Here is a 22,649-nt window from a genome sequence, read left to right as displayed (position 1 = left end):
TTAATTCATATGCTATGTTTATCTTATCTGGATAGTTGATGGTAAAATTAAGGCTTCACTAGAATATGATTGCGAGAAAAGTTTCTATAATTCTGATGGAGTTTTGCTTTCTATAAAACTTGAGTTGGTGAAGAAATAACTATAATCCAACATGAAAAAAAACCAATTGTCTTAGATGACAAACTAGATAATAGGATTACAGGCCGAGCAATTTTTTTTAATATTAAAAAAAACCAAATATTGTTAATAAATAGTTAGAAAAATAATAATTATTAACTTAAAATTTTATACATATGTTTAACAAAATAAAAGGAGGATTATATGTTTCAATAATGAATAAATGCTAATTTGTTTTTAAATGTCATGTCATGAAATTGAGAAACATGCACTTCTAAATATGTATGATAATGTGTTGCGATAAGCCATTTAATTTTGTTATCCTAATTATATGGCACTAATTTTTTTTTTTATAAGAATAGAAATAATTTAAATTTAATTGAAACAAAATAATTTCCTAGCAAAACTCTTCATTTTCTTATTAATATATATATTTCTTTAAAAAAAGTATAGTATTTTTTTCTTTGTATTTTATTTAATAAAAACAAAAAACATCTAGAAAACATTAAAAAAAAATCAAGATGATATAAAATAAGAACTTTAACTAAAATCCTCTTTTTTAATTAACATATTTTTTTTAAAAAAAAAAACTTTAACTTGATTCTGGCGGTAATTCTTGAAATCTTTACACAGATCGAGTTTCAAATTCAATCATATGAGAGTTGACCTTATACAACCAAATAAATTTGATGAATTTAAAAGTAATTCAAAAGATTGGTAAAAACATGACTTGATTTAAAAAAATTTAAAATGACATTCACTTTTTCTAATATTAAAATGATGATATATTGGTTTGATCGAGTCAACCCAACAAACTTATAACCCAATCATGGATCCGCTTGAGTTCAATAAGTTTATTTCTATAAAATTATATTCTATTTAATTATAAAAAATCAGTGACCACAAAAAGTAACCAAATAAAATAAAATAATTGATTATAATAGGTTTGGAAAAAAAAAACAATTGTTGTCAAACATTAAAAACTAAATGAAACTTAATAAAATAGTATCTAAAAAACAATAATAATAAATCTAAGAATTTAAAAGAAATATATATATTATTTAAATTATTTAATTTATAAAAAAATAAATAAAAAAGGAAAAAACCTATGACATAAAACTATAAGTGGGTCTTTAAAAATAAACCTAAATGTGCGGGCTTGGCCATGATATTTTTTTTAACTTTTCAAAATGGGTGGATGATTTTTTTATGCAACTTTTCCCTTTATGTTCAATCCTTCTCATACAACAAAATTAAATTCATTTTTGCAAAATCAAAAACCATCCCACAAATGTTAGGATATTGATTTTTCTGGGACTGCAGTAACTCAAGAGAAAATAATACAAGCCAAATCATAGAGTTGAATCATAAGCCCTGAAGGATAAATTTCAAAAAAGAAAAAGCTTCCATGGGCAAAATAAATCATCTTTTATTTAAATGATTGCCATTTCACATAACTTTCAATTTTGATCCTCTCATTTATAATCATTGCTATCAATCAATCCAAATTAATCATGAACCAACTCAATATCAGGACATTTTTTTGGAGACCACAAAAACCCATAAGGAAAGAACACAAAACAAATTATAAAATATGAAATAATTAAACAAAAAAACCCCAAAGGAAAAAAGTCACTGTAAATTAGTGATGCTTACTTGAATCTGCCAGCCATTATGTTCTGTTATTCTTACACGAATCACTAACACCCTATAAGAGGCCATAGCAGTTCAATACACTGCCAACCGTTTTTCACTGAATGAGGGAATCCAGCTTCAACTGTTGACCAGCATCTGCAATTTCTCCCTTTATAGATTTTGAGATCATGCAGCCCAGCATGCATAAACAACAATCATGCAAGCCCAGCTCAAATAACAAACCATGGTTCAGGCAAAGAACTTGCACAATCTACTCCAGTTAGCATAAATGGCGAGCAAGAAAACCAAGTAGGGTGTAACAGACGCTACCAATTCAAAAATCTCATCAACAAAATTTTAAATTCAGATGCACAATCCTGCCAAATGTAACTAGCGAAAACTTTTAACTCAACCAAGGGAAACGAACTAGGATCAAATATTTTGGGACTTGTTAAGTATGACTCCTTCATACTTGACTTGGAACCACTTCATTGCGTCGTCCTTTGTAACTCTCTGGTGAATTCCAACACGACTCTTGCACCTACGACGACGGCCAACACGGTATCCAGGACGTTCCAAAACAACGTAGAAGTCCATGCCATAAATACCTGTAGAAGGGTCGTACCTGATAGACGAGGATGAAATAGCAAAGTTAATTACAAAAACAGTGTATTGAGTCAAAGTAAACCCTGGCACATTCAACTTCAACAAGGTATAATTACAAGGGTATTAAAAGCCTAAGACAGAAAACTTCATGTTGGAATCCACCGTACAAGATATAATGTGAACCAATATTATCACATAATAAGCAGTCCTGTTAGAAGCATTATATTTAACATAAGAGAAATTAAGCTAGTCTACATCACTAAACAATACATCCTCCAATATAGGGTCATTCAGCATTTGTGCTTTGAAGAATCATGTACACCTAATTTATAACTAAACCAACAATTACAAAATATGATAATCCTAAGGTGTTGTAATCACAACAGCATTATTCTTACTTCAAAAAAATTATCCATAAACTATTAAGTTAGAATAGGTTTCAAACAAAAACTATAGAGTAACGTGTGCGAAAAGACATTACAAAATAAACAGAAGTGTTCAATTTGAACTCAAAGCATTTGAGATGCTACCGTTCTTAAGCCAACAACCATTAAAGCCCTAAAAATCCATTGATACCCATTGAATTCATTCCATCATACATGCATAACAAGTACTATAAAGCAATTTCAATAAACCCAGCACAATACTTAATTATGGAATTAACAACCAAGCAACATAGAAAAACTCACTTGATGCCAAGATCAATGTGCTCCTGAATACCGAATCCGAAGCAACCAGTATCACTGAAGTTCCTCCTCAAAAGCTCATACTCCTTCACCTTCAACCCACTTTCCAGCAACTGCATAGCCTTGTCTCCCCTCACAGTGACATAGCAAGCAATCTTCTCGTTACGCCTGATCCCAAAAGATCTCACAGTATACCTAGCTGCTCAATATAACAAAAAAAATAAATTACTAATCTTTTTTTAAAAAATATATAGAGATACAATAGAAACACACATACCCTTCGAGAAGACTGGTGTTTGGCCACTAAGCTGTTCAAGGACCTAACAAACCAAAAAGAAAAATAAAATGAGAGCTCGAAATTTATTTACTTACAGAAATTTAAGTTTTCGTTGATTTTATAAAGAAAGAAAAGAAAAGGAAAAAACCTTGGCGGCACGGGTGAGGCGATCACCACTCTCGCCGACAGAGATGTTGAGGACCAACTTCTGGACCTTGATCTCTCTCATTGGGTTCGATAGTTTCTTCTCTGAAGCCTGATTTAAGCACGACAAAAAAAACAACACTAAGCAACAGCAACAAGAAAAACAACAGTGATGCAGAAATGGAAATTACGAGAAGAAGAGATGAGACAGACCATTGCTGCGGGCTGCGGGCTGCGGGAGGCGGGAGGCGGGAGGGACTGGGGCAGGAAAACAATCTAGTCTTCTTTTTTATAAGATGTAACTAGGGTTAGAATGCTAAATTACGATACTGGCCTTGTATTAGCAAAAAAAAAAAAACATTTCCGTTGCCGGGACTTGAACCCGGGTCTCTCGGGTGAGAGCCGAGTATCCTGACCTACTAGACTACAACGGAATCACGAAAATGGTGAAGATTAATTTATCAGTACAAAACTGTAACCTGTTAAAATAAATTGTGTTTGCAACCTAGCATCACCCGTTAAAGGCTTACCATCACGCAGAAACAAATATGAAATTTCTTTTTATGCTACAGCATGATCAATTTTCAACTAAATAATGTTTGAATTAATACATCAAGATAAATATAGAAAAACCTAAGAAAAAAAACTCAATTTTGATAACATTGAATTAAAATACTAATAAAAAAACAAAGAAATATTAAACTAGTTTTGATTGATTCATCCTCGAAGTGCTAACTAAAATTTTTTTTTATCAAACTAATATTTTTTTATTCATCGGGCTCATCTTCTCTCCTATCTCATGTTTTCTCTATCGAACATAAATAAAGCAAACATAAATTTAGCTTTATCATTATATTCTCTTCTCGTGTTGTGATGTTGACATTGATTTTTTGTCTGGAACTTAACAACAAAATATATGTTTTTATTCTTTTCTTGAATTGAGATTTCAAGATTTCTAAGTAATGCATTTTGTTATTGTTAAATCATTAGAATATATGTTTTATTTTCTTGATTTATCAAAAAACTTAACAAATTAATTGTTTAAAATTGAAAACAAGAATCCTTCAATAACCCTAAATACTTATACTTTTTATGTGCAATTGATAAATTTTAAACCCCAAGAAATGTTTTGGAGAGCGGAAAACTTGTTATTTTAGTTTTATGAAATAATCCAAAATTAAAAAATTAGAGTTACTGTTCACAGAACCCTAATTTTTTAATTATTGTTCAATTCATGTATAGTTACTATTCAATTAGTGTCACCCTAAACAATATAATAGGACACTCTTGCTTGATGGAGTTTATGAATTTAACTATGATTGTGAATGAATATTAGAGGAATACTAGTTTATTATTACAATAAATTTTTGTGAAAGATTAGTCGTACCTATATTTAGAAAATTTAAAATTTCACTTTATTCTCAAATTATAAAGTGTGATGAACTTTGAGATGACAAGGAGTAAGACTTATTGTCAAATATTTTTTGAAGCTAATGGTGTGAGAGTAGTATTCTCACACATATTGTTATATTGCCTCATTATTGCTTGCTTTCTCTTTTAATCTGGACCGTCACTCTTTATATTCTCAAATTGAAGGAACATGACCAAATTGGTTGTATGTTTAGACTTGATTAATCACACTGATTAGCCTTGGTATATATTTTATTAGTGGATGCAATATTTAGGGTCTAGGCATTGTTATTATTATTATTTTTTGCTATTATTTATATGTAACCTTTCTATAACTTCAATGACTATGCATAAAACAAAATGCTAAATATATTTGTGCATAATAGAAGTTCATCACGCATCGAAAAGAATTACATCTCTAACTATATGTCTTACATAGACATACTATTCGTATGCATCGTAAGTCTTTAATTTAGATTTGCGTGGCTTTTCGCATAAGGGATGATAAAAGCAATAAAATATTTGATGATGTCTCGAGCTTACAAGTATTTAGTATGTATAAAGATGAGGAGAAGATGCATTTATATGTTGATGTTAATTCTCTAACAATAAACATCTACGGGATCCAATATTGTTAGGAGATTGTTTAATGTTGATGATAAAGGCTCAAACAAAGGCTCAAGAGTTTTCATGGGGGGGAGTGGTATATGTGATATTGGTACATCCTCGTCTCAACACTGAACCCAGACAAAGGTGATTCTCTTAAACATGCATAATAATTTTATAGGTTTAATGAAACAAATTACATTTAATAATCAATGTTGTTTTAAATATGTAGGTTTGTATCGCTAATACTTTTTCTCAATAATTTACCCAAACAAGCTACCATGGTTGAAGAAGTATTGATTATTGAATTCTATATTATTGTTATTGATATGAATGGATGTCATATGTTAATCATTGCTTTTATTATGTTAGGCACCATAAGTCTATGACAAGATATAATATTTATGGATGCTTGTTGTGTCCATACTTGTTATTAGCATGCTTTTGATATAATTGATATTAATTTGGATGCATTTTAACTATATTAGATAATACATTGACTATGTTTCATTTCTTTAATACAAACAATATAGTCGTTACAAACATTAACACTGCACACACTAAATTAGCTACTAACAATAACTTTGCACTTGTTAAGATAACTTTTATATTGTGATTATTGATCAATACTTTATGTAATTCATCTTTCATTTTCTTCAGTTCATCTTTTATTCACTTAATATCATTAACATCACTAGCACCTTATTCTCTCTTATCTCACGTTTTTTCTATCAAACACAAATCTAGAAGAAACACCCCAAAACAAATTCATAGTTTAAGACAAAACCAAACATAAATCTGGCTTTTTTTTTTATCATCTTCTCATCTTGTGTTTTGGTGCTGGCGTTAATTTCTCGTTTGGAACTTAACAATAAAATGTATGTTTTTATTCTTTTCTTGAATTGAGATTTCAAAATTTATGGGTAGTGCAATTTGTTATTGTTAATCATTAGAATATATGTTTTATTTCCTTGATTTAACAAAAAAAAATAATAAATTAATTGTTTCAAATTGAAAATAGGAATCCTAAATGTAAAATAACCCTAAACAATTATATTGTTTTATGTTTTTATTTGAGTTTTTATGAAAAAACTCAAAATTAAAAAATTAGGGTTAATGTTCACATAACCCTAATTTTTTAATTATTGTTTAACTCATATATAATTACTATTCAATTAGTGTGTAACCATAAACAATGTAATAGGACACTTATGCTTGATGTAGTCTATAGATTTAACTGTGACTATGATTGAATATTTAAGCAATGCAAGTTTATTATTACAGTAAATTTATGTGAAAGATCAGTGGTAGCTATATGTAGGAAATTTAAAGTCTCATTTTATTCTCAAATTATAAAATGTGATAAACTTTGAGACGACAAGCAATATAACAATAACAACATGTTGAGAGAAAGTTTAATGTGGCTAGTAGAGGCTCAAATAAAAGTTAAAGAGTTTTCAAAAGAAGAGATGGCTGAGAATTGAGATGATGCTAGTAGATCCTCATATCAACACTCAACCCAAACACAAGTGATTCTCCTTAACATGCATAATAATTTTACAGGTTTAACGAAATAATTTACATTTAATAATCAATGTTGTTTCAAATATGCAGGTTTGTGTTGCTGATACTTCTTCTCAACAATATACCTAAACAAGCTACCATGGTTGAAGAAGTTTTGAAGACTAATGACTATTGAATTCTATATTACTGTTATTGATATAAATGGATGTCATATTGTGGATTCTTATGTTTATTATGTTAGGTACTATGAGCACGTGAAAAGTTAAAATATTTATGGATTCTTGTTGTGTGCATATTTATTCTTAGCTTTTGATAATATTAATTTGGATCTATTTTGACTATGTTAGGGAATACATTGACTATGTTTCATTTCTTTAATACAAACAATATAATTTTTACAAATATTAACATTGCACACACTAAATTAGCTATTACAAATAACTTTACACTTGTTAAGATAAATTTTATATTGTGATTCTTAATTCATACTCTACATAATTCATCTTTCATATTATTCATTTCATTTTCTATTTGCTCAACAACATTAACACCTCCTTCCCATCTCATAATTAATTCAATTTTATATATAGGTTTCAATCAATGCAATGTGTTTTAACAAATGTCTTTATTATCATACTCAACAATGCTAGTGATTGATAGGAAATTTTTTGCATCCTCTAGCTTTTTACCTAAAAACGAAATAAGTAGAGAGAACAAAGAGAAATGTAAGGTTAATTAGTCATCCTCAGTCATGCATTAGATTGTGGCAATTGTTTTTTAACTATTGAATAAGATCTTAAGTCTTGGAAACTAAATAATTTTTTATTTATTTACAACAAATCATAGAAAATGATGATTTTATCAAGAATAATAAAAAATAGGATGAGAAATTTTGTTAAAAAATTAAGTCAAATCACACCTCTTAATTACATTCATTCATTTAATGACAATTAGTTTTAAATCAATCTTTATTAAAAGCAAGTCAAACTTGCCAATCATAAAGTAAAATTTCAAAAAATCACTGCAAACCTTTCATTTACAACTAGTTTTTGTACAACCTTAAGGATACTATACTTTATAATGTGATGGCACATTGACCATTTCCTAAATTGCTTTGTATCCACGAATAATGTGAACAAAACCATCAATCCTTTTCTTTATCTAATTTGGATTTGCACCCACTAGCTTATCAACTTTAGCCCCTTCCATCATCAATAAAAATATTGGCATGACCTTTACCTCTATTTTCATAACTACCTCTTGGTTATTTAACACAAGCACAACACCAAAATATTTTGCCAAATATATTTAGAGCACATCACATGCATTGATATTGGGCATATTTAGAGCCCATTATCAAATATTATTATGGCTCAATAGTGGATTTTGTATAACAACCAGTTTTATTAAATCTGGTCTGTTCTGGGGGTCAACCTGGACCTTAATCGTCTCAGTCCCAAGCTGGATTTCTAGACTTGCTTAAAAAAATAAAAAATAATATAATCTTATCTAATTGTAATTATACTAAAATAAATTGGCTTTACAACTTAGCATCACATGTTAAAGGCTTACCATTACACAAAAAAAAAACTATGATTGCATTAAAAAAAATAATCAATTAGAATGCTTTTTTTTTTCTAGAAAATAAACAAAAATTCTTTCTACTAATATGATTTGTTTTTGTATGTTACAACATGATCAATTTTCAACTAAATCATGTTGAATTAATAAATCAAGAAAAATGTAGAAAAATCTAAGGAAAAAAAAAAAACTCAATTTTGATAACATTGAACTAAAGTGCTAATAATAAAAAAAAAACACAGAAATATTGAACTAGTCTTGACTTATTCATCCATAAAGTGCTAATAAAAGAAAAAAACAAAGAAATATTGAACTAATATTGATTAAGTCATCATGCATTCAATTATGATATATTGATTGAAATCTATCATTTTTGAAAACTTGATTTTTAACATGTATTATTTTTAATATTGTATATATTTGCTATAGTGATAAACGTATACTCAATTGAACAATTACTAATTTTCTAAAGTTATTTTATTAAATGCTCATATTTGCATAACAATAACCATAACTTCTATTACATTAACCCACTGCATGACAAAATAAAATTCTTTAATCCTTAATTCAGAAACTTTTCTATAAATCCAAGATTCATTTGTATAAGATAGGCTAAATGTTATAGAATTATAGAGAGAGAAAGTTTTTTGTTGATTTTCACAAAAATCAATAGTTGCATCGTTTTGGTAAAAACAAAAAAAAAAGTTGGTAGTTTCTACTCTTTAAAATCTCTTTCATTGCATTTTTTGTTTTCTCCTTAATAATACATATCATAAATAAAAACGTAATTGACTAAAAAAATATATATTCAAATATAACGTTTAGTTATTACTAGTTGGGTCTTAGGCGTTGTCACGAGGAACATTTTAACAAAGTTATTAAATCCAATTCAGTATGGCCCTAGTTGAGTTTCAAATAAAATTGAATGGGAGTTAACTTGTGATGACCTGATTAACCTGGAAAATCCACTAATGACTCACTCAACTTTGCCAAAACCTGATTTAGAAAACAATTTTGTTATAACCTTTTTTTTTAACACTGAAACAATATTGTTTTAATTTGACATGGATTAACTTGGGTTAACCTGCCCAACCTATGACTTGAGTTGTGAGCTCAGTGAAGTTTAAAAACTTATTAAGGAGAAATATTTTTTTTGTCCAGCTTGTTTTTTCTAATCAATTCTTTTTATAACAAAATGGTTTTTTTTAATAGTATCATAGTTTATCAAATAAAAAACAATAACAATAAAGCCCCGTTTGTTTGTTAGAAAGTAGTTTTTTTTTGGAATGTGAATTTCAGGAAAGTGAATTCCGGGAAAGTGAATTATTTTCTGATGTTTGGTAGTGTAATGGAAAATAAGTTGGAAAACACTTTCCAGTGTTTGGTTATGTCATGGAAAATGAGCTGGAAAATAACTTATTAATGTTTTATTTTTCTCAAGTTTATTAAAATAATGAGAAACAAATCTTACAAATTAAAAAGTCGAATGAAAATGAAATTGAAAAAAAATATAATTTCATAAATTATCTCAAATAAAATAAATAATAATCAAAATAATAGAGATCAAATCTAAAAATTAAAAAAAATAAAAGATGAAGAAATTAAAATAATAATAATTACCATTTCATAAATTATTTCAAATAAAATAAGTAACAATCAAAAGAATGAGGATCAAATTTGATAGATAAAAAATTTCAATAAAAAAAATGATAAGGGAAAAACAAATAACAATTATAAAAATGAGGACCAAAGTTAATATAAAAATTAAATTTTAAGAGATGAAATCTAAAAATAAATATTCAAAACGAAATATATATAGCAATCAAAAGTTTGAGGACCAAATTTGATATAATCAGCAAATAATATGACATTTCTAAATTATTCACAATTTCCGGAAAGTGTTTTCCGCCCAAATTTTTCAAGAAAACACTTTCCTGGAAACCAAGCCAAATTTGTTTTTGACTGGAAAGTGTTTTCCATTGACCAACTTTTCTAATAGCAAATAAACACAGGAAAGTTTGGAAAGTAGTTTTCCGGAAACTATTTTCCGGGAAACAAACATAGCCTAAGAAAAATATTCACACAAACTACAATGATTTGAAACAAAAGGAAGAAACATATATTTTTAATAAAAAAACCTAATCTTATTACTTATTCATTTCCTTTTTTATTTTGACATAAAAATATTTTTTTTTATGAGAAGTATTGCTTTTTAAACAAAAATTTATTATGATTGTGAAAGCAAGTTACAATTAAGAAATTAAAAAATAATCAATCAAATATTTTTATGCTCCTATATTAAGAAATTTAGCAACAATAAATTTGAGAAAATTATATTAAAAAGTAAAAGGAAGATTAAATATTTTATTACCATCAAATTAATAAACAAATTTTACATATTAGACCAAACAATGGATAATATCATCATAAAAAAGACATACTCTTTTTAAAAATATGGAACAACTGAATAATCACTTAAATATTATTCTAATTAATTGATTTAAAAAGATTTTTTAAAAAAAAAGAAAAGAAAAAAAAAGATATTTAAAAAAAAAGCCATCTACGTAAGGGCCTAAGCTTCAAGTCCATTCGTGTTTGGCTAAAGAAAAACATGCCAGACACACACGGGTCTAGTTGCTTTTAATTTCTTTATGAACAAGTAGTTGAATTATTTTTTATAAAAAATAGCTGACAACACGTCATCTATTGGTTGACTTTTTAGCTACTAGAGGCTACCTCTAATGGCCGAAAAGTTGGGATTAAAAAACTCATACCATAAAAACCCATTTTCCAACCATTATCACATTAAAGAAAATACACTAAGGACCTTGATAAATCTATTAATAACTTTAAATTACTCTAAAATCTAAGCAAAAAACCAAAATTTAGACGAAACAATTTTTTTTTTCTAGAGATTTGATTTACTTTTTTTAACAAAATAAATAGTAAAAAATACACTTTAATGGAGCTCCTCTTGTCAAGAGGAACCCTTTGACATAAATCTTGGCTTTTTTAAAGGTTGGAATATGGTCAAATGACCATTTTTTCTCTCTTTTCCCATTTTCGATGACTCTCTCTCCTCTAAAATTCTAGAAATTAAAACGTAAAAATAAGTGAAGTTTAGTACTTAAAAGTGAAGCACATAAAAAAAAATATTACAAGGACTAAAATGTAGTTTTATGATAAAAAAGAATAAAACTGCGAGTTATTTTCTTTTGTTAATGTTGGTCCCTATTTTTTCAATATTTAAATTGATAAAATCATATCATATCTTGCAAAATTTAGTAGCAGGTCAATGCTAGAATAATGTTTTACAGTGCAAGTACATTTTAGCACCCAGACCAAAATAAATTATTATGCTTCAAACCATGTGAAAATAGTGTAAGAGGATGAAAATTGAAAAAACAAAATAGTGACCAAAATGAATAGTTTCTTTAAAATAAAAAAAGAAAAAGTGTTGAACTTGACGCATTACAATATTTCATAATATAACTACGTATAACACTATAGGAAAATGAAAAGTAAAAGGTGATGTTTTTTTAGCATGTATATATTGAATAAAAATAAAGAGGATGGACAATTGCTTTTGTAGTTTTTCATAGTATTTACTTTTGTTTCAAGGAAGAAGGTTAAGCATTAGTGGTAGAGGTGTTAAACGAGAAAATTCTTGGTCTCGATGCCTTAAACTACTATTTCTTTCCCTCACTTTAATTTTATCTATGTTAGTGTTTGTTTTATGAAGTCGTGAAAATACCTAACAAAAAAACTAGGCTTTTTAAAGATTGCGATCCTGGATCAAGATATGTTCGATTGAGTATAGGCCTTGTGTATATGCTTTATTATTCTTGAAAAGACAAGTTACTTGTGGAACAAAAAACTCTTTGATGCTTAAATCAATGAGTATAGAAGAAGAGGTAACGCTATAGAGAAATAATGTTAAGAGAAAGAGAGATTATGTATTGTGTTTAAAAATGTTCAATATAAGAACTTATCTTATTTACCTAGTGACTCAAGATATTTAAAAACCTTGGTCACGTCAGCTTACCTTAAGACATGGAGTGTTGTATGATAATTAATTGGTCGAAAGGTTAGTCCCCACCGTTGGTTATAGTACATGATGTGTTATGGGTAAAGAGTTTTGTGATTGTCGGTAACATATTGGTAAAAATAAAAAGGCGTGTGCTCTGCATATAACAATACAAATTGTATAAGAAAATGTGTTGGTGTTTACACTGTGACCATTAGCTAGAAATGTGATGTCAACCTATATAAAAATATGTAATTGTTGATAATTTATCAGTAAAGTATAAAAAAACTTGTGTGCATGGTCGATGCACAATGTTGTGTTTTGACTCTTCGAAACTAAAAAATATGGTGTGTGGCCGAGTAAGGTATTGGACAACCTTGTGGTGAGAAAGAGGCGTGTGGTGAAGAGAAAGTGAGAAAGAATAAGTGAGTGAGAAGGAAAAAATAAAGAGTGATTGTTTGGGTCTCGTGACCATAACGACCAAGATTTCTTAGTTACCGTGGGCAGGAACAAACCAAAAAATCCTAGCCACTATGACTAGGAATTCTTGGGCATTATGGATAGGAAATGGATATGAATTTCTTGCCAATTTGGTTATGAATTTATGGCCAATATGACCAAAACTTAATAAATGACTAGGAAATCCTAGCCATTGTGGCTAAGGATTTTTGTTTAATGTAAAATTATGCACAATAATTTACCTCCCAAGTCTTTTTAAAAAATTATGTTTTGAAAAACTTTAACTAACATTAGTGGGGAAGAAAATACTTGTTTTGTACATGTGATGTTATCTTTTTTGTGGATATATCTAATAAGAATTCTCTTTGTAATTTTGCTAATGTTTCTACAAAAGAAAAGATAGTTTTAATTATGTTGTGAAGAGATACATTTTAAACAATGTCATTTTATCAATTTGACTCTTCAAAAAGTCATCCTCAATGGTCCAAAATCTAAGACTATTGGTGTCCATCCCTTGCCAATTGCATAGCAGAACAAGCTTTCTTCCTTAGCTATAATCAACAATCATAATCTCCTTTTAAATCTCAAGGATCAAGATTCTACCAGCTCCCAAGCTTTAAAACCTTCCCATTTCTCTCAGGTCAATGAGATAAACACCAATTGTAAACTAATAACTTTTTCACCCTTAACCTTGTTCACTATATAAAAAAAAAAACACTCATACATGTTGGATTGGATGTGGGATTTTAAGCCCCAAAAGCCACTTAAAAGCACCATTAAAAAAACATCCTTTCATGTTAATATCTCAACATTCAGTGTCATTTTAAAAAGGGAGTATAAGTTGTGTTAAACATTCACAAGTATAACGTTCTAACCTTTCCCCCTTAGCTATGTAACATTCAGTGTCATTTATTCCAAGCTTGCCACTTTCTTTTCCAATATTAAGATTTGCATCCTGTCATAAATATTTGATAATGAGACATTTTTTTTGTTCTGCACTATAAAATTGAGACTTTCTTTTCTAATATTAAGTTGATGATGCTTACCATAGGGTTATGTGCGTGGAGCCATTTTTCTTTTCCCTTCCAGTCCAGTCTTGGTATAGTCAAGGAATTAAAAATTGATTCCTTTGTGTTTTTTTTTTTAAATAAATATATACAGTGAAAATGGATCAATACATGGATTCTTGCCTTTTACATGATAAGCCGAGCTTTGTTTAAAAAATCAAATGTTTATTTTTAATACTAGAATTTATGAGCTTATACGTAATACATATTTTCGATATTAAAAAAAATCAAATTAAGCCCATCATAAATAAAATAACCTTTTTTTCTTTCTCCTTTTGTTTACTTTTAATATCAATGATATGAACTTATATATAAGATATATTTTTGATATTAAAAAAATAAAAAAAAATTATTTCAACTTTAAAATGATTATGTTTGATCTATAAAGTCATGGTTCACCTTACTGGGGTGGGTATGCTTTGACCAATAGACAGACTAATAAATAGAAAAACATAACAGAGCCTTTGTAATAATTAGACAAATAAACAATACAACTTACCTTAGATATGATGTATTAAGAGTGATATTGTCCTCAGTATAAACAACCAGTCCTTTTATCCAGACTTTGAATACCAGTTAGGGTTCCTAGTGATCAAAATACTAGGTGACGACTTCAAACCGTTTAAACCATAAAAAAACAAGAATTCCCTGTTCTTTCCACACCATAAAATCATGATTCAGAAGGATGATTGTTGCGAAGTCACATACTTACAACAATGTTAATATTCCATGTTAAAGTAATCATGTTGGATCACAAAATTTAACATGGTTTTAACCTTAAATGTAAATGGACCTCACATATAATCTGACATTAAAAAATCCACTACATATTTTAAAAATCAATTCCAACAATTCTCCACTTGAATGAAAATTGTTTAACCGGTATAAAGACTCTAAGAATTCATAAAGAGATATTGATTTGGTAAATCACTACATCAACAAATGTAGCTTTTGAATTTGAACCTTCATTAGTGAAATAATACTATATTTACTCGCTAAACAGTGAATGCGATGTCTTGAACTATTTATTTTTTTGTGCAAACCAAGATAATAGAACTCATATAATTCTTTACCTAGAGTTTCCTTATGTTCTCATCGTTGTGCTTATTTTGACCCTAAACAATTCCTGATTTTATAAGTGCTTTAAATAATTTTGTATTTTTAAGATTCTTAAGGAAACGACCACATTTCTCATTCATATAGGTTATGTTTAATTAAAAATATTCTTCTATACTCCACTTGGTATACCAAAATATAAAAATCATTAAGAGCACAACTCATCTTTTATCACGTTGCAACTAACACCACTTTCATCACAGAAATATGTAGAAAATAATAATTTTTAGATTCTACTAAAAATGTTATATAACTCAGTTTTTCATTTAAACATAGATCTTAGATCTTCAATCAACTAGGTATGGTTACCATCATTATATTATTTCATCTTTAAAGGCTTTAAACCTATCCCCGCATAAATTATACACAAGCTCTCTTAATAAGCTTTTAGTTAACGGATCCATAATATTTTTCTTTGACTTTATATAGTCAAATAAAATAATTCCATTTAAGAACAAATGCTTAATGATATTGTGTCTATGATGTATATGTCTAGACTTATCATTATACATACTATTTTGTGCTTTTCCAATTGCAAACTGACTATTGTAATGGACACAAATTCATGGCACTAGTTTTGGCCAGTACGGAATACTCTCTAAAAAATTCAAATGCTACTTAACTTCCTTTCTAGCTTATCAATACAATAAACTCTGATTTCATCATGGATCTTGTGATACACGTCTACTTAGAGGATTTTCATGACATAGCTACTCCACCAAGTGTGAAGATATATCCACTAGTGGATTTCAAATTTTTAGTATCAAATATCCAATTATCATCACTATACCCTTCTAATACCATTGGGTAACCAATATAGTATAGTTCATAGTCCATTATGTACCTCAAATATTTGAATACCCTTTTCATTGTTATCCAATGATCTATCCTCATATTAATAATAAATATACTCAGTTTGCTAATTGAGTAAACAATATTGGATCTTATGTAGTTCATAACATAGACTTCTAATTATTCAAGAATATTCTAATTGACTCATTCTCTCACCTTTATTTTTGAAAATAAATACTCTTGTGTCAATTGTTGTTTTGTCAATGCTATTATTACTTTTAGAAAATTTATCTAGAATTTTATCAAGATAATGAGCTTGGGTCAATATCAATCTATCATATGTCCTATAAATTTTTATTCTTAGTAAGGACATTTACAACACCCAAGTTTTTCATGTCAAACTTGTTAGTTAAGATTTTTTAGTAGACCTAATCATGTGATCATTGTTTTATAGAACTAACATGTCATTAACTTAGACATAGAATGACAAAATCCCTATATGTGTTTTACACAAACATATTTATTAACTTCTTTGATTTTAAACTCACTTTAAAATACAGTTAAGTTTTTCATGTAATTGTTTTTTTCATAAATACAAATACACAAGTCAACATAACCTAATGCTTTTGAACCTTTAAAAATAAGCAAGCCTAAGTTCATTGACCTGCATGACCTAAACCCACTAAGCCATTTTTTGCAAAGGTAGTTGCATAGAATTGCTATTATATATTTAACCCCAAAACTCTATTTTTAATCTTGATAAAATCATTGCTAACCAAATTAATCTTGATAAAATCTTGAATCAACTCAATATCAATTAACCCAAAAGTAAAAAGTACAAAACAGATTATGAAGTTAAATTATCAATTAACAAAACATGAAATAATTAAATTAAAAAAGAACTAAAGGTAAAATATCACTGTAGATTGGTGATTCTTACTTGAATCTGCCAGCGCCATTATATGCGGTCATTCTTAGACGCATCACTCAAATACCCTATAACAGGTCATAGCAGTTCAATACACTGCCAACCGTTTTTCACTGAATGAGGGAATCCAGCTTACTACTGTTGACCAGCATCAGCAATTTCTCCCTTTACAGATTATGATCTCATGATCATGCAGCCCAGCATGCATAAACAACAATATCATGGAGCCCAGCTCAAATAACAAACTGCGGTTCAGGCAAAGAATACCGAACACAAGATATTTGCACAATCTACCCCAGTGAGCATAAATGGCGAGCAAGAAAACCAAGTACTGTGTAACAGATGCTACCAATTCAAAAATCTCATCAACAAAATTTTAAATTCAGATGCACAATCCTGCCAAATGTAACTAGTGAAAACTTTTAACTCAACCAAGGGAAAAGAACTAGGATCAAATATTTTGGGACTTGTTAAGTATGACTCCTTCATACTTGACTTGGAACCACTTCATTGCGTCGTCCTTTGTAACTCTCTGGTGAATTCCAACACGACTCTTGCACCTACGACGACGGCCAACACGGTATCCAGGACGTTCCAAAACAACATAGAAGTCCATGCCATAAATACCTGTAGAAGGGTCATACCTGGTAGACGAGGATGAAATAGCAAAGTTAATTACAAAAACAGTGTAACAAGTCAAACTAAACCCTGGCACATTCAACTTCAACAAGGTAGAATTACAAGGGTATAAAAAGCCCAAGACAAAAAGCTTCTTGTTGGAATTCACCGTGCAAGATATAATGTGAACCGATATTATCACATAATAAGCAGTACTGTTAGAAGCTTTATATTTAACATAAGAGAAAATAAGCAAGGCTACATCACTAAACAATACATCCTCCAATATAGGGTCATTCAGCATTTGTGCTTTGAAGAATCATGTACACCTAATTTATAACTAAATCCACAATTACAAAATATGACAATCCTAAGGTGTTGTAATCACAACAACAACATTATTCATAAACTATTAAGTTAGAATAGGTATCAAACAAAAACTATAGAGTACCGTGTGCGAAAAGACATTACAAAATAAACAGAAGTGTTCAATTTGAACTCAAAGCATTTGAGATGCTACCGTTCTTAAGCCAACAACCATTAAAGCCCTAAAAATCCATTGATACCCATTGAATTCATTCTATCATACATGCATAACAAGTACTATAAAGCAATTTCAATAAACCCAGCACAATATTTAATTATGGAATTAACAACCAAGCAACATAGAAAAACTCACTTGATGCCAAGATCAATGTGCTCCTGAATACCGAATCCGAAGCAACCAGTATCACTGAAGTTCCTTCTCAAAAGCTCATACTCCTTCACCTTCAACCCACTTTCCAGCAACTGCATAGCCTTGTCTCCCCTCACAGTGACATAGCAAGCAATCTTCTCGTTACGCCTGATCCCAAAAGATCTCACAGTATACCTAGCTGCTCAATATAACAAAAAAAATAAATTACTAATCTTTTTTTAAAAAATATATAGAGATACAATAGAAACACACATACCCTTCGAGAAGACTGGTGTTTGGCCACTAAGCTGTTCAAGGACCTAACAAACCAAAAAGAAAAATAAAATGAGAGCTCGAAATTTATTTACTTACAGAAATTTAAGTTTTCGTTGATTTTATAAAGAAAGAAAAGAAAAGGAAAAAACCTTGGCGGCACGGGTGAGGCGATCACCACTCTCGCCGACAGAGATGTTGAGGACCAACTTCTGGACCTTGATCTCTCTCATTGGGTTCGATAGTTTCTTCTCTGAAGCCTGATTTAAGCACAACAAAAAAAACAACACTAAGCAACAGCAACAAGAAAAACAACAGTGATGCAGAAATGGAAATTACGAGAAGAAGAGATGAGACAGACCATTGCTGCGGGCTGCGGGAGGGACTGGGGGAGGAAAACAATCTAGTCCTCTTTTTTATAAGATGTAACTAGGGTTAGAATGCTAAATTACGATACTGGCCTTGTATTAGAAAAAAAAAGAAACATTTCCGTTGCCGGGACTTGAACCCGGGTCTCTCGGGTGAGAGCCGAGTATCCTGACCAACTAGACTACAACGGATTTGCGTGGAAGGTGAAGAGTAATATATTTGTAAATAAATGTAACATGTTAAAATAAATTCTGTTTACGCCTTAGCGTCACCCGTTACAGGCTTACCATCACGCAAAAACAAATACGAAATTTCTTTTTATGCTGCAGCATGATCAATTATAATAAAAGCTAAATAATATGGAAAAATTATTGTAGATTAATTTTTTTTTATTATAGATTGTAATAATAATTTTATTTTAAAATTTTTATTTTTTTATGAGATGTTTTTCTGTTTTTTTTTTCAATGAATGAGTTGCGCCCGTGCCCTTAATGAGGCACGGGTGACGTTTTCTGGTGGCCAAATTAGATCATTCATTGTATCACTAAATGTGTAGTCGTACGTCTTCTTCTATATGGTGTGGCACGTGTTGACAGATAATGATTAGATTGCCACCGGTGATAGATTATTTGTATTTTTTTCTTTCTTTTCTCTCTCCTAATAACTAAAGTGCATAATTATCATATTTTGTTTATTGTTTGTCAAGTTAGGCATGGCTACCATGCCCAAGTACCTTGGATCTGACATGGTTTTCAGACCCAGACACCTTAGGTTTGGCACGGTTGGCAGGCCCGTGTGCCAAGGTCAAAAAATTCAAAAAAAATTAGAAGCATGATTGAACTGTAAAAACAAACATTGCCTCATTTAAGTAGGATTTTCATTTATATGTAATAGAACTTAACTGCAAACTCTTTTTTGTTTGTGCAACTTATTTTATAAATTTATTATATTCAAAGGGAAAAGAATAGAAAAAAAATATTAAGTTCTAAGTGATTTATTTCAAATCTTCAGAAATAAACTTCTCTTTTTTGTATGCATTATGGATGAAAATATTAATTTTATGTTTCCACCAAAATGTTGTACAGTTTTTTAAACGGTTCATGCTTTTTAAAAATTTAAGATGTTGTTACATGATCTACTTGTCAAAGTTTGTTACAATGAGAGTTTATTCTATATTATAACTATTAGTATATACGAAAATTTGGAATATATGATCATAAGAGAAAACTTTTGAATTGATATATTATGTTGTAGGAAAAGAAAATATTGTATATGTAAAAGACTTATTGTCCTATTGACTATCTTAATTTATGCAATTTTATAGATGATTTCTTCACTAAAATTAGAGATTAAAAAAAAAATTAAGTGAATTTTTGAGATATGTGTGGTTAATGTCTCAAAATAGAAGAAACAAATATAGAAAAGATAATAATATATTTTGTTAAAAAGACAAAGATGAAAATAAAAAATAAAAATGTTTTTAGATCAATTATAAGTGAATTCCTTTATTTCAAAAACAAAAAAAAACACATGAGTCTAGTGTAGCTGCCAGACCTAGGCACTTGGGTATGCTAGACCTAGGTATCTTGGGCTTGACATGCCCAAACGCCTTGGGTTTAGCATGACCATCAGACCCAAGTACCTTGAGTCCGGCATGACTGTTAAACTCAAGTATTCTAGGTGTGACATGGGCCAAGTATCTTGGGTCTGGCATGGCGCCGGACCCAAGGCGTCTAGGTCTGGCATGACCGCCACACCCATGCATCTTGGGTCTGGCGTGGTCATCTGACGCAAGCATCTTGGGTCTAGCATGACAACCCGACTCATGTATCATGGGTCAGGTATGTCCATCAGAGCCACGTATCTTGGATCTGACATGACAACCAGACTCAGGCGCTTGAGTTTGGCATGGCTGCCAGACCCATGTATCTTGGGTCTAACATGTCTACGAGACCCAAGACGCTTGGGTCATGCCAAACCCAAGTATCTCGAGTCTGGCATGACCGCCAGACTCAAGTATCTTTAGTTTGGCATGAACACTAGACTCGAGACGTTACGCTTTGGTCTGGTATGGCCGCTAGACCCAGACGCTTGGGTTATACCAGACCTAAGACGCTTGGGTCTGACATGATAGCAAGACAGACCCAAGGCGCTTAGATCTCGCAAGGAGTTGAATGAATGTTTAAAAATTAATTCACTTAATTAGAGTTAATAACACTATTAAAACATTCTTCATATTCTTAATATTTTTTTACATTTTAAAAAGTATTGATATTGATCCGCTGCGAGGCACATATCAATATACTAGTTTTCAACTAAATAATGTTGAATTAATACATCAAGACAAATGTAGAAAAACCTAAGGAAAAAGAACTCAATTTTGATAACATTGAATTAAAATATTAATAAAAAAACCAAAGAAATACCGAACTAGTCTTGATTGATTCATCCATAAAGTGCTAATAAAAAGAAAACAAAGTAATATTGAACTAATGTTTATTGATTTGTTATGTATTAAATTTTGATTCATCAAGCTCACCTTCTCTCTTATCTCACGCTTTCTCTCTGAAACACAAATTTAGGAGAAACACCCAAAAACAAATTCATGGTTTAAGACAAAACCAAACATAAATTTAGCTTTTTCATCACCTTCTTTTCTCATGTTTTGGTGTTGGCATTGATTTCTCGAAACTTGACAATAAAATTTATGTTTTCATTCTTTTCTTGAGTTGAGATTTCAAAATTTATGGGTAGTGCGTTTAGTTATTGTTAAATCATTAGGATATATGTTTTATTTCCTTGATTTAACAAAAAAATTAATAAATTAATTGTTTAAAATTGAAATGGAAATCTTGAAGGTGCAATATCCCTAAACAATTATATTTTTTTATGTTCAATTGATAAATTTTAAATCCCCAAACATGTTTTGGAGAGTGGGAAACTTGTTATTTGAGTTTTTATGAAAAAAAACCCAAAATTAAAAAATTAGAGTTAATGTTCACAAAACCTTAATGTTTTAATTACTGTTGAATTCATTTATAGTTACTATTCAATTAGTGTGTCGCCCTAAATAATATAATATGACACTCATGCTTGATACAGTCTATGGATTTAACTGTGACTATAAGTGAATATTTAAGCAATGCAAGTTTGTTATTAGAGTAAATTTCTATGAAAGATTAATGGTATCTACATGTAGGAAATTTAAAATCTCACTTTATTCTCAAAATTATATAGTGTGATGAACTTTGAGATGACAAAGAGTGATACTTATTCTTAAATATTTTTGGAAGCTAATGATGTGAGAGTAGTATTCTCACACATGTTGTTGTTATATTGACTTATTATTGCTTGCTTTCTTCTTTGATCCAGACTGTCACTCTTTATATTCTCAAATTAAAGGAACGTGACCAAATTGGTAGTATATTTAGACTTGGTTAATGACACGGATTAGCCTTGGTTACTTGATATATTTAACCAATACATTTAATATTTCTAAAATACCCATCTCTTATGGTTTTAAAAATATAGCTATTTGACGTCTTCAAAATCAAATTTTCTCCATTGGGAGGCTTTTAAGCAATTGAGAAAATCATAATGAAAACAAATGTACTTCCATTCACTACATGAAAAGTGCATCAAATATATGTGTCAATTTAGTATACTTTAAATCCTAACAATTTTTCTATACATACTTAAAATGTCGAGTATCGAGTCAAGATAAGTTTAAGATCTCAA

The 22,649-nt window shown here is 29.6% G+C and overlaps 2 protein-coding genes and 2 non-coding genes across 4 annotated transcripts; all 4 read right to left on the bottom strand.

Moving 5' to 3' along the window:
- Window positions 1-2,014: 2,014 nt before the first annotated feature.
- LOC7485258 (60S ribosomal protein L11) lies at window positions 2,015-3,764 on the bottom strand. Its single transcript, XM_002309325.4, has 5 exons — window positions 3,679-3,764; window positions 3,470-3,577; window positions 3,322-3,364; window positions 3,048-3,243; window positions 2,015-2,377 (listed from the first exon to the last, which is right to left on the bottom strand). Exons 1-5 carry the CDS (start codon window positions 3,679-3,681, stop codon window positions 2,185-2,187), a joined length of 543 nt encoding a protein of 180 aa, XP_002309361.1. The 5' UTR covers window positions 3,682-3,764; the 3' UTR covers window positions 2,015-2,184.
- A 62-nt stretch (window positions 3,765-3,826) lies between these two features.
- TRNAE-CUC (transfer RNA glutamic acid (anticodon CUC)) lies at window positions 3,827-3,899 on the bottom strand. The gene has a single exon. It is a non-coding gene; the product is annotated as a tRNA-Glu (tRNA).
- Window positions 3,900-17,255: 13,356 nt separating this feature from the next.
- Window positions 17,256-19,014, bottom strand: LOC7485259 (60S ribosomal protein L11). Its single transcript, XM_002309326.4, has 5 exons — window positions 18,904-19,014; window positions 18,695-18,802; window positions 18,547-18,589; window positions 18,273-18,468; window positions 17,256-17,619 (listed from the first exon to the last, which is right to left on the bottom strand). Exons 1-5 carry the CDS (start codon window positions 18,904-18,906, stop codon window positions 17,427-17,429), a joined length of 543 nt encoding a protein of 180 aa, XP_002309362.1. The 5' UTR covers window positions 18,907-19,014; the 3' UTR covers window positions 17,256-17,426.
- Window positions 19,015-19,029: 15 nt separating this feature from the next.
- TRNAE-CUC (transfer RNA glutamic acid (anticodon CUC)) lies at window positions 19,030-19,102 on the bottom strand. Its single transcript has one exon. It is a non-coding gene; the product is annotated as a tRNA-Glu (tRNA).
- Between the last annotated feature and the right edge of the window lie 3,547 nt (window positions 19,103-22,649).

Source organism: Populus trichocarpa, chromosome 6 (assembly GCF_000002775.5).
Source record: "Populus trichocarpa isolate Nisqually-1 chromosome 6, P.trichocarpa_v4.1, whole genome shotgun sequence".
NCBI lineage: Eukaryota > Viridiplantae > Streptophyta > Magnoliopsida > Malpighiales > Salicaceae > Populus > Populus trichocarpa.
This window is presented reverse-complemented; position numbering and strand designations above follow the sequence as displayed.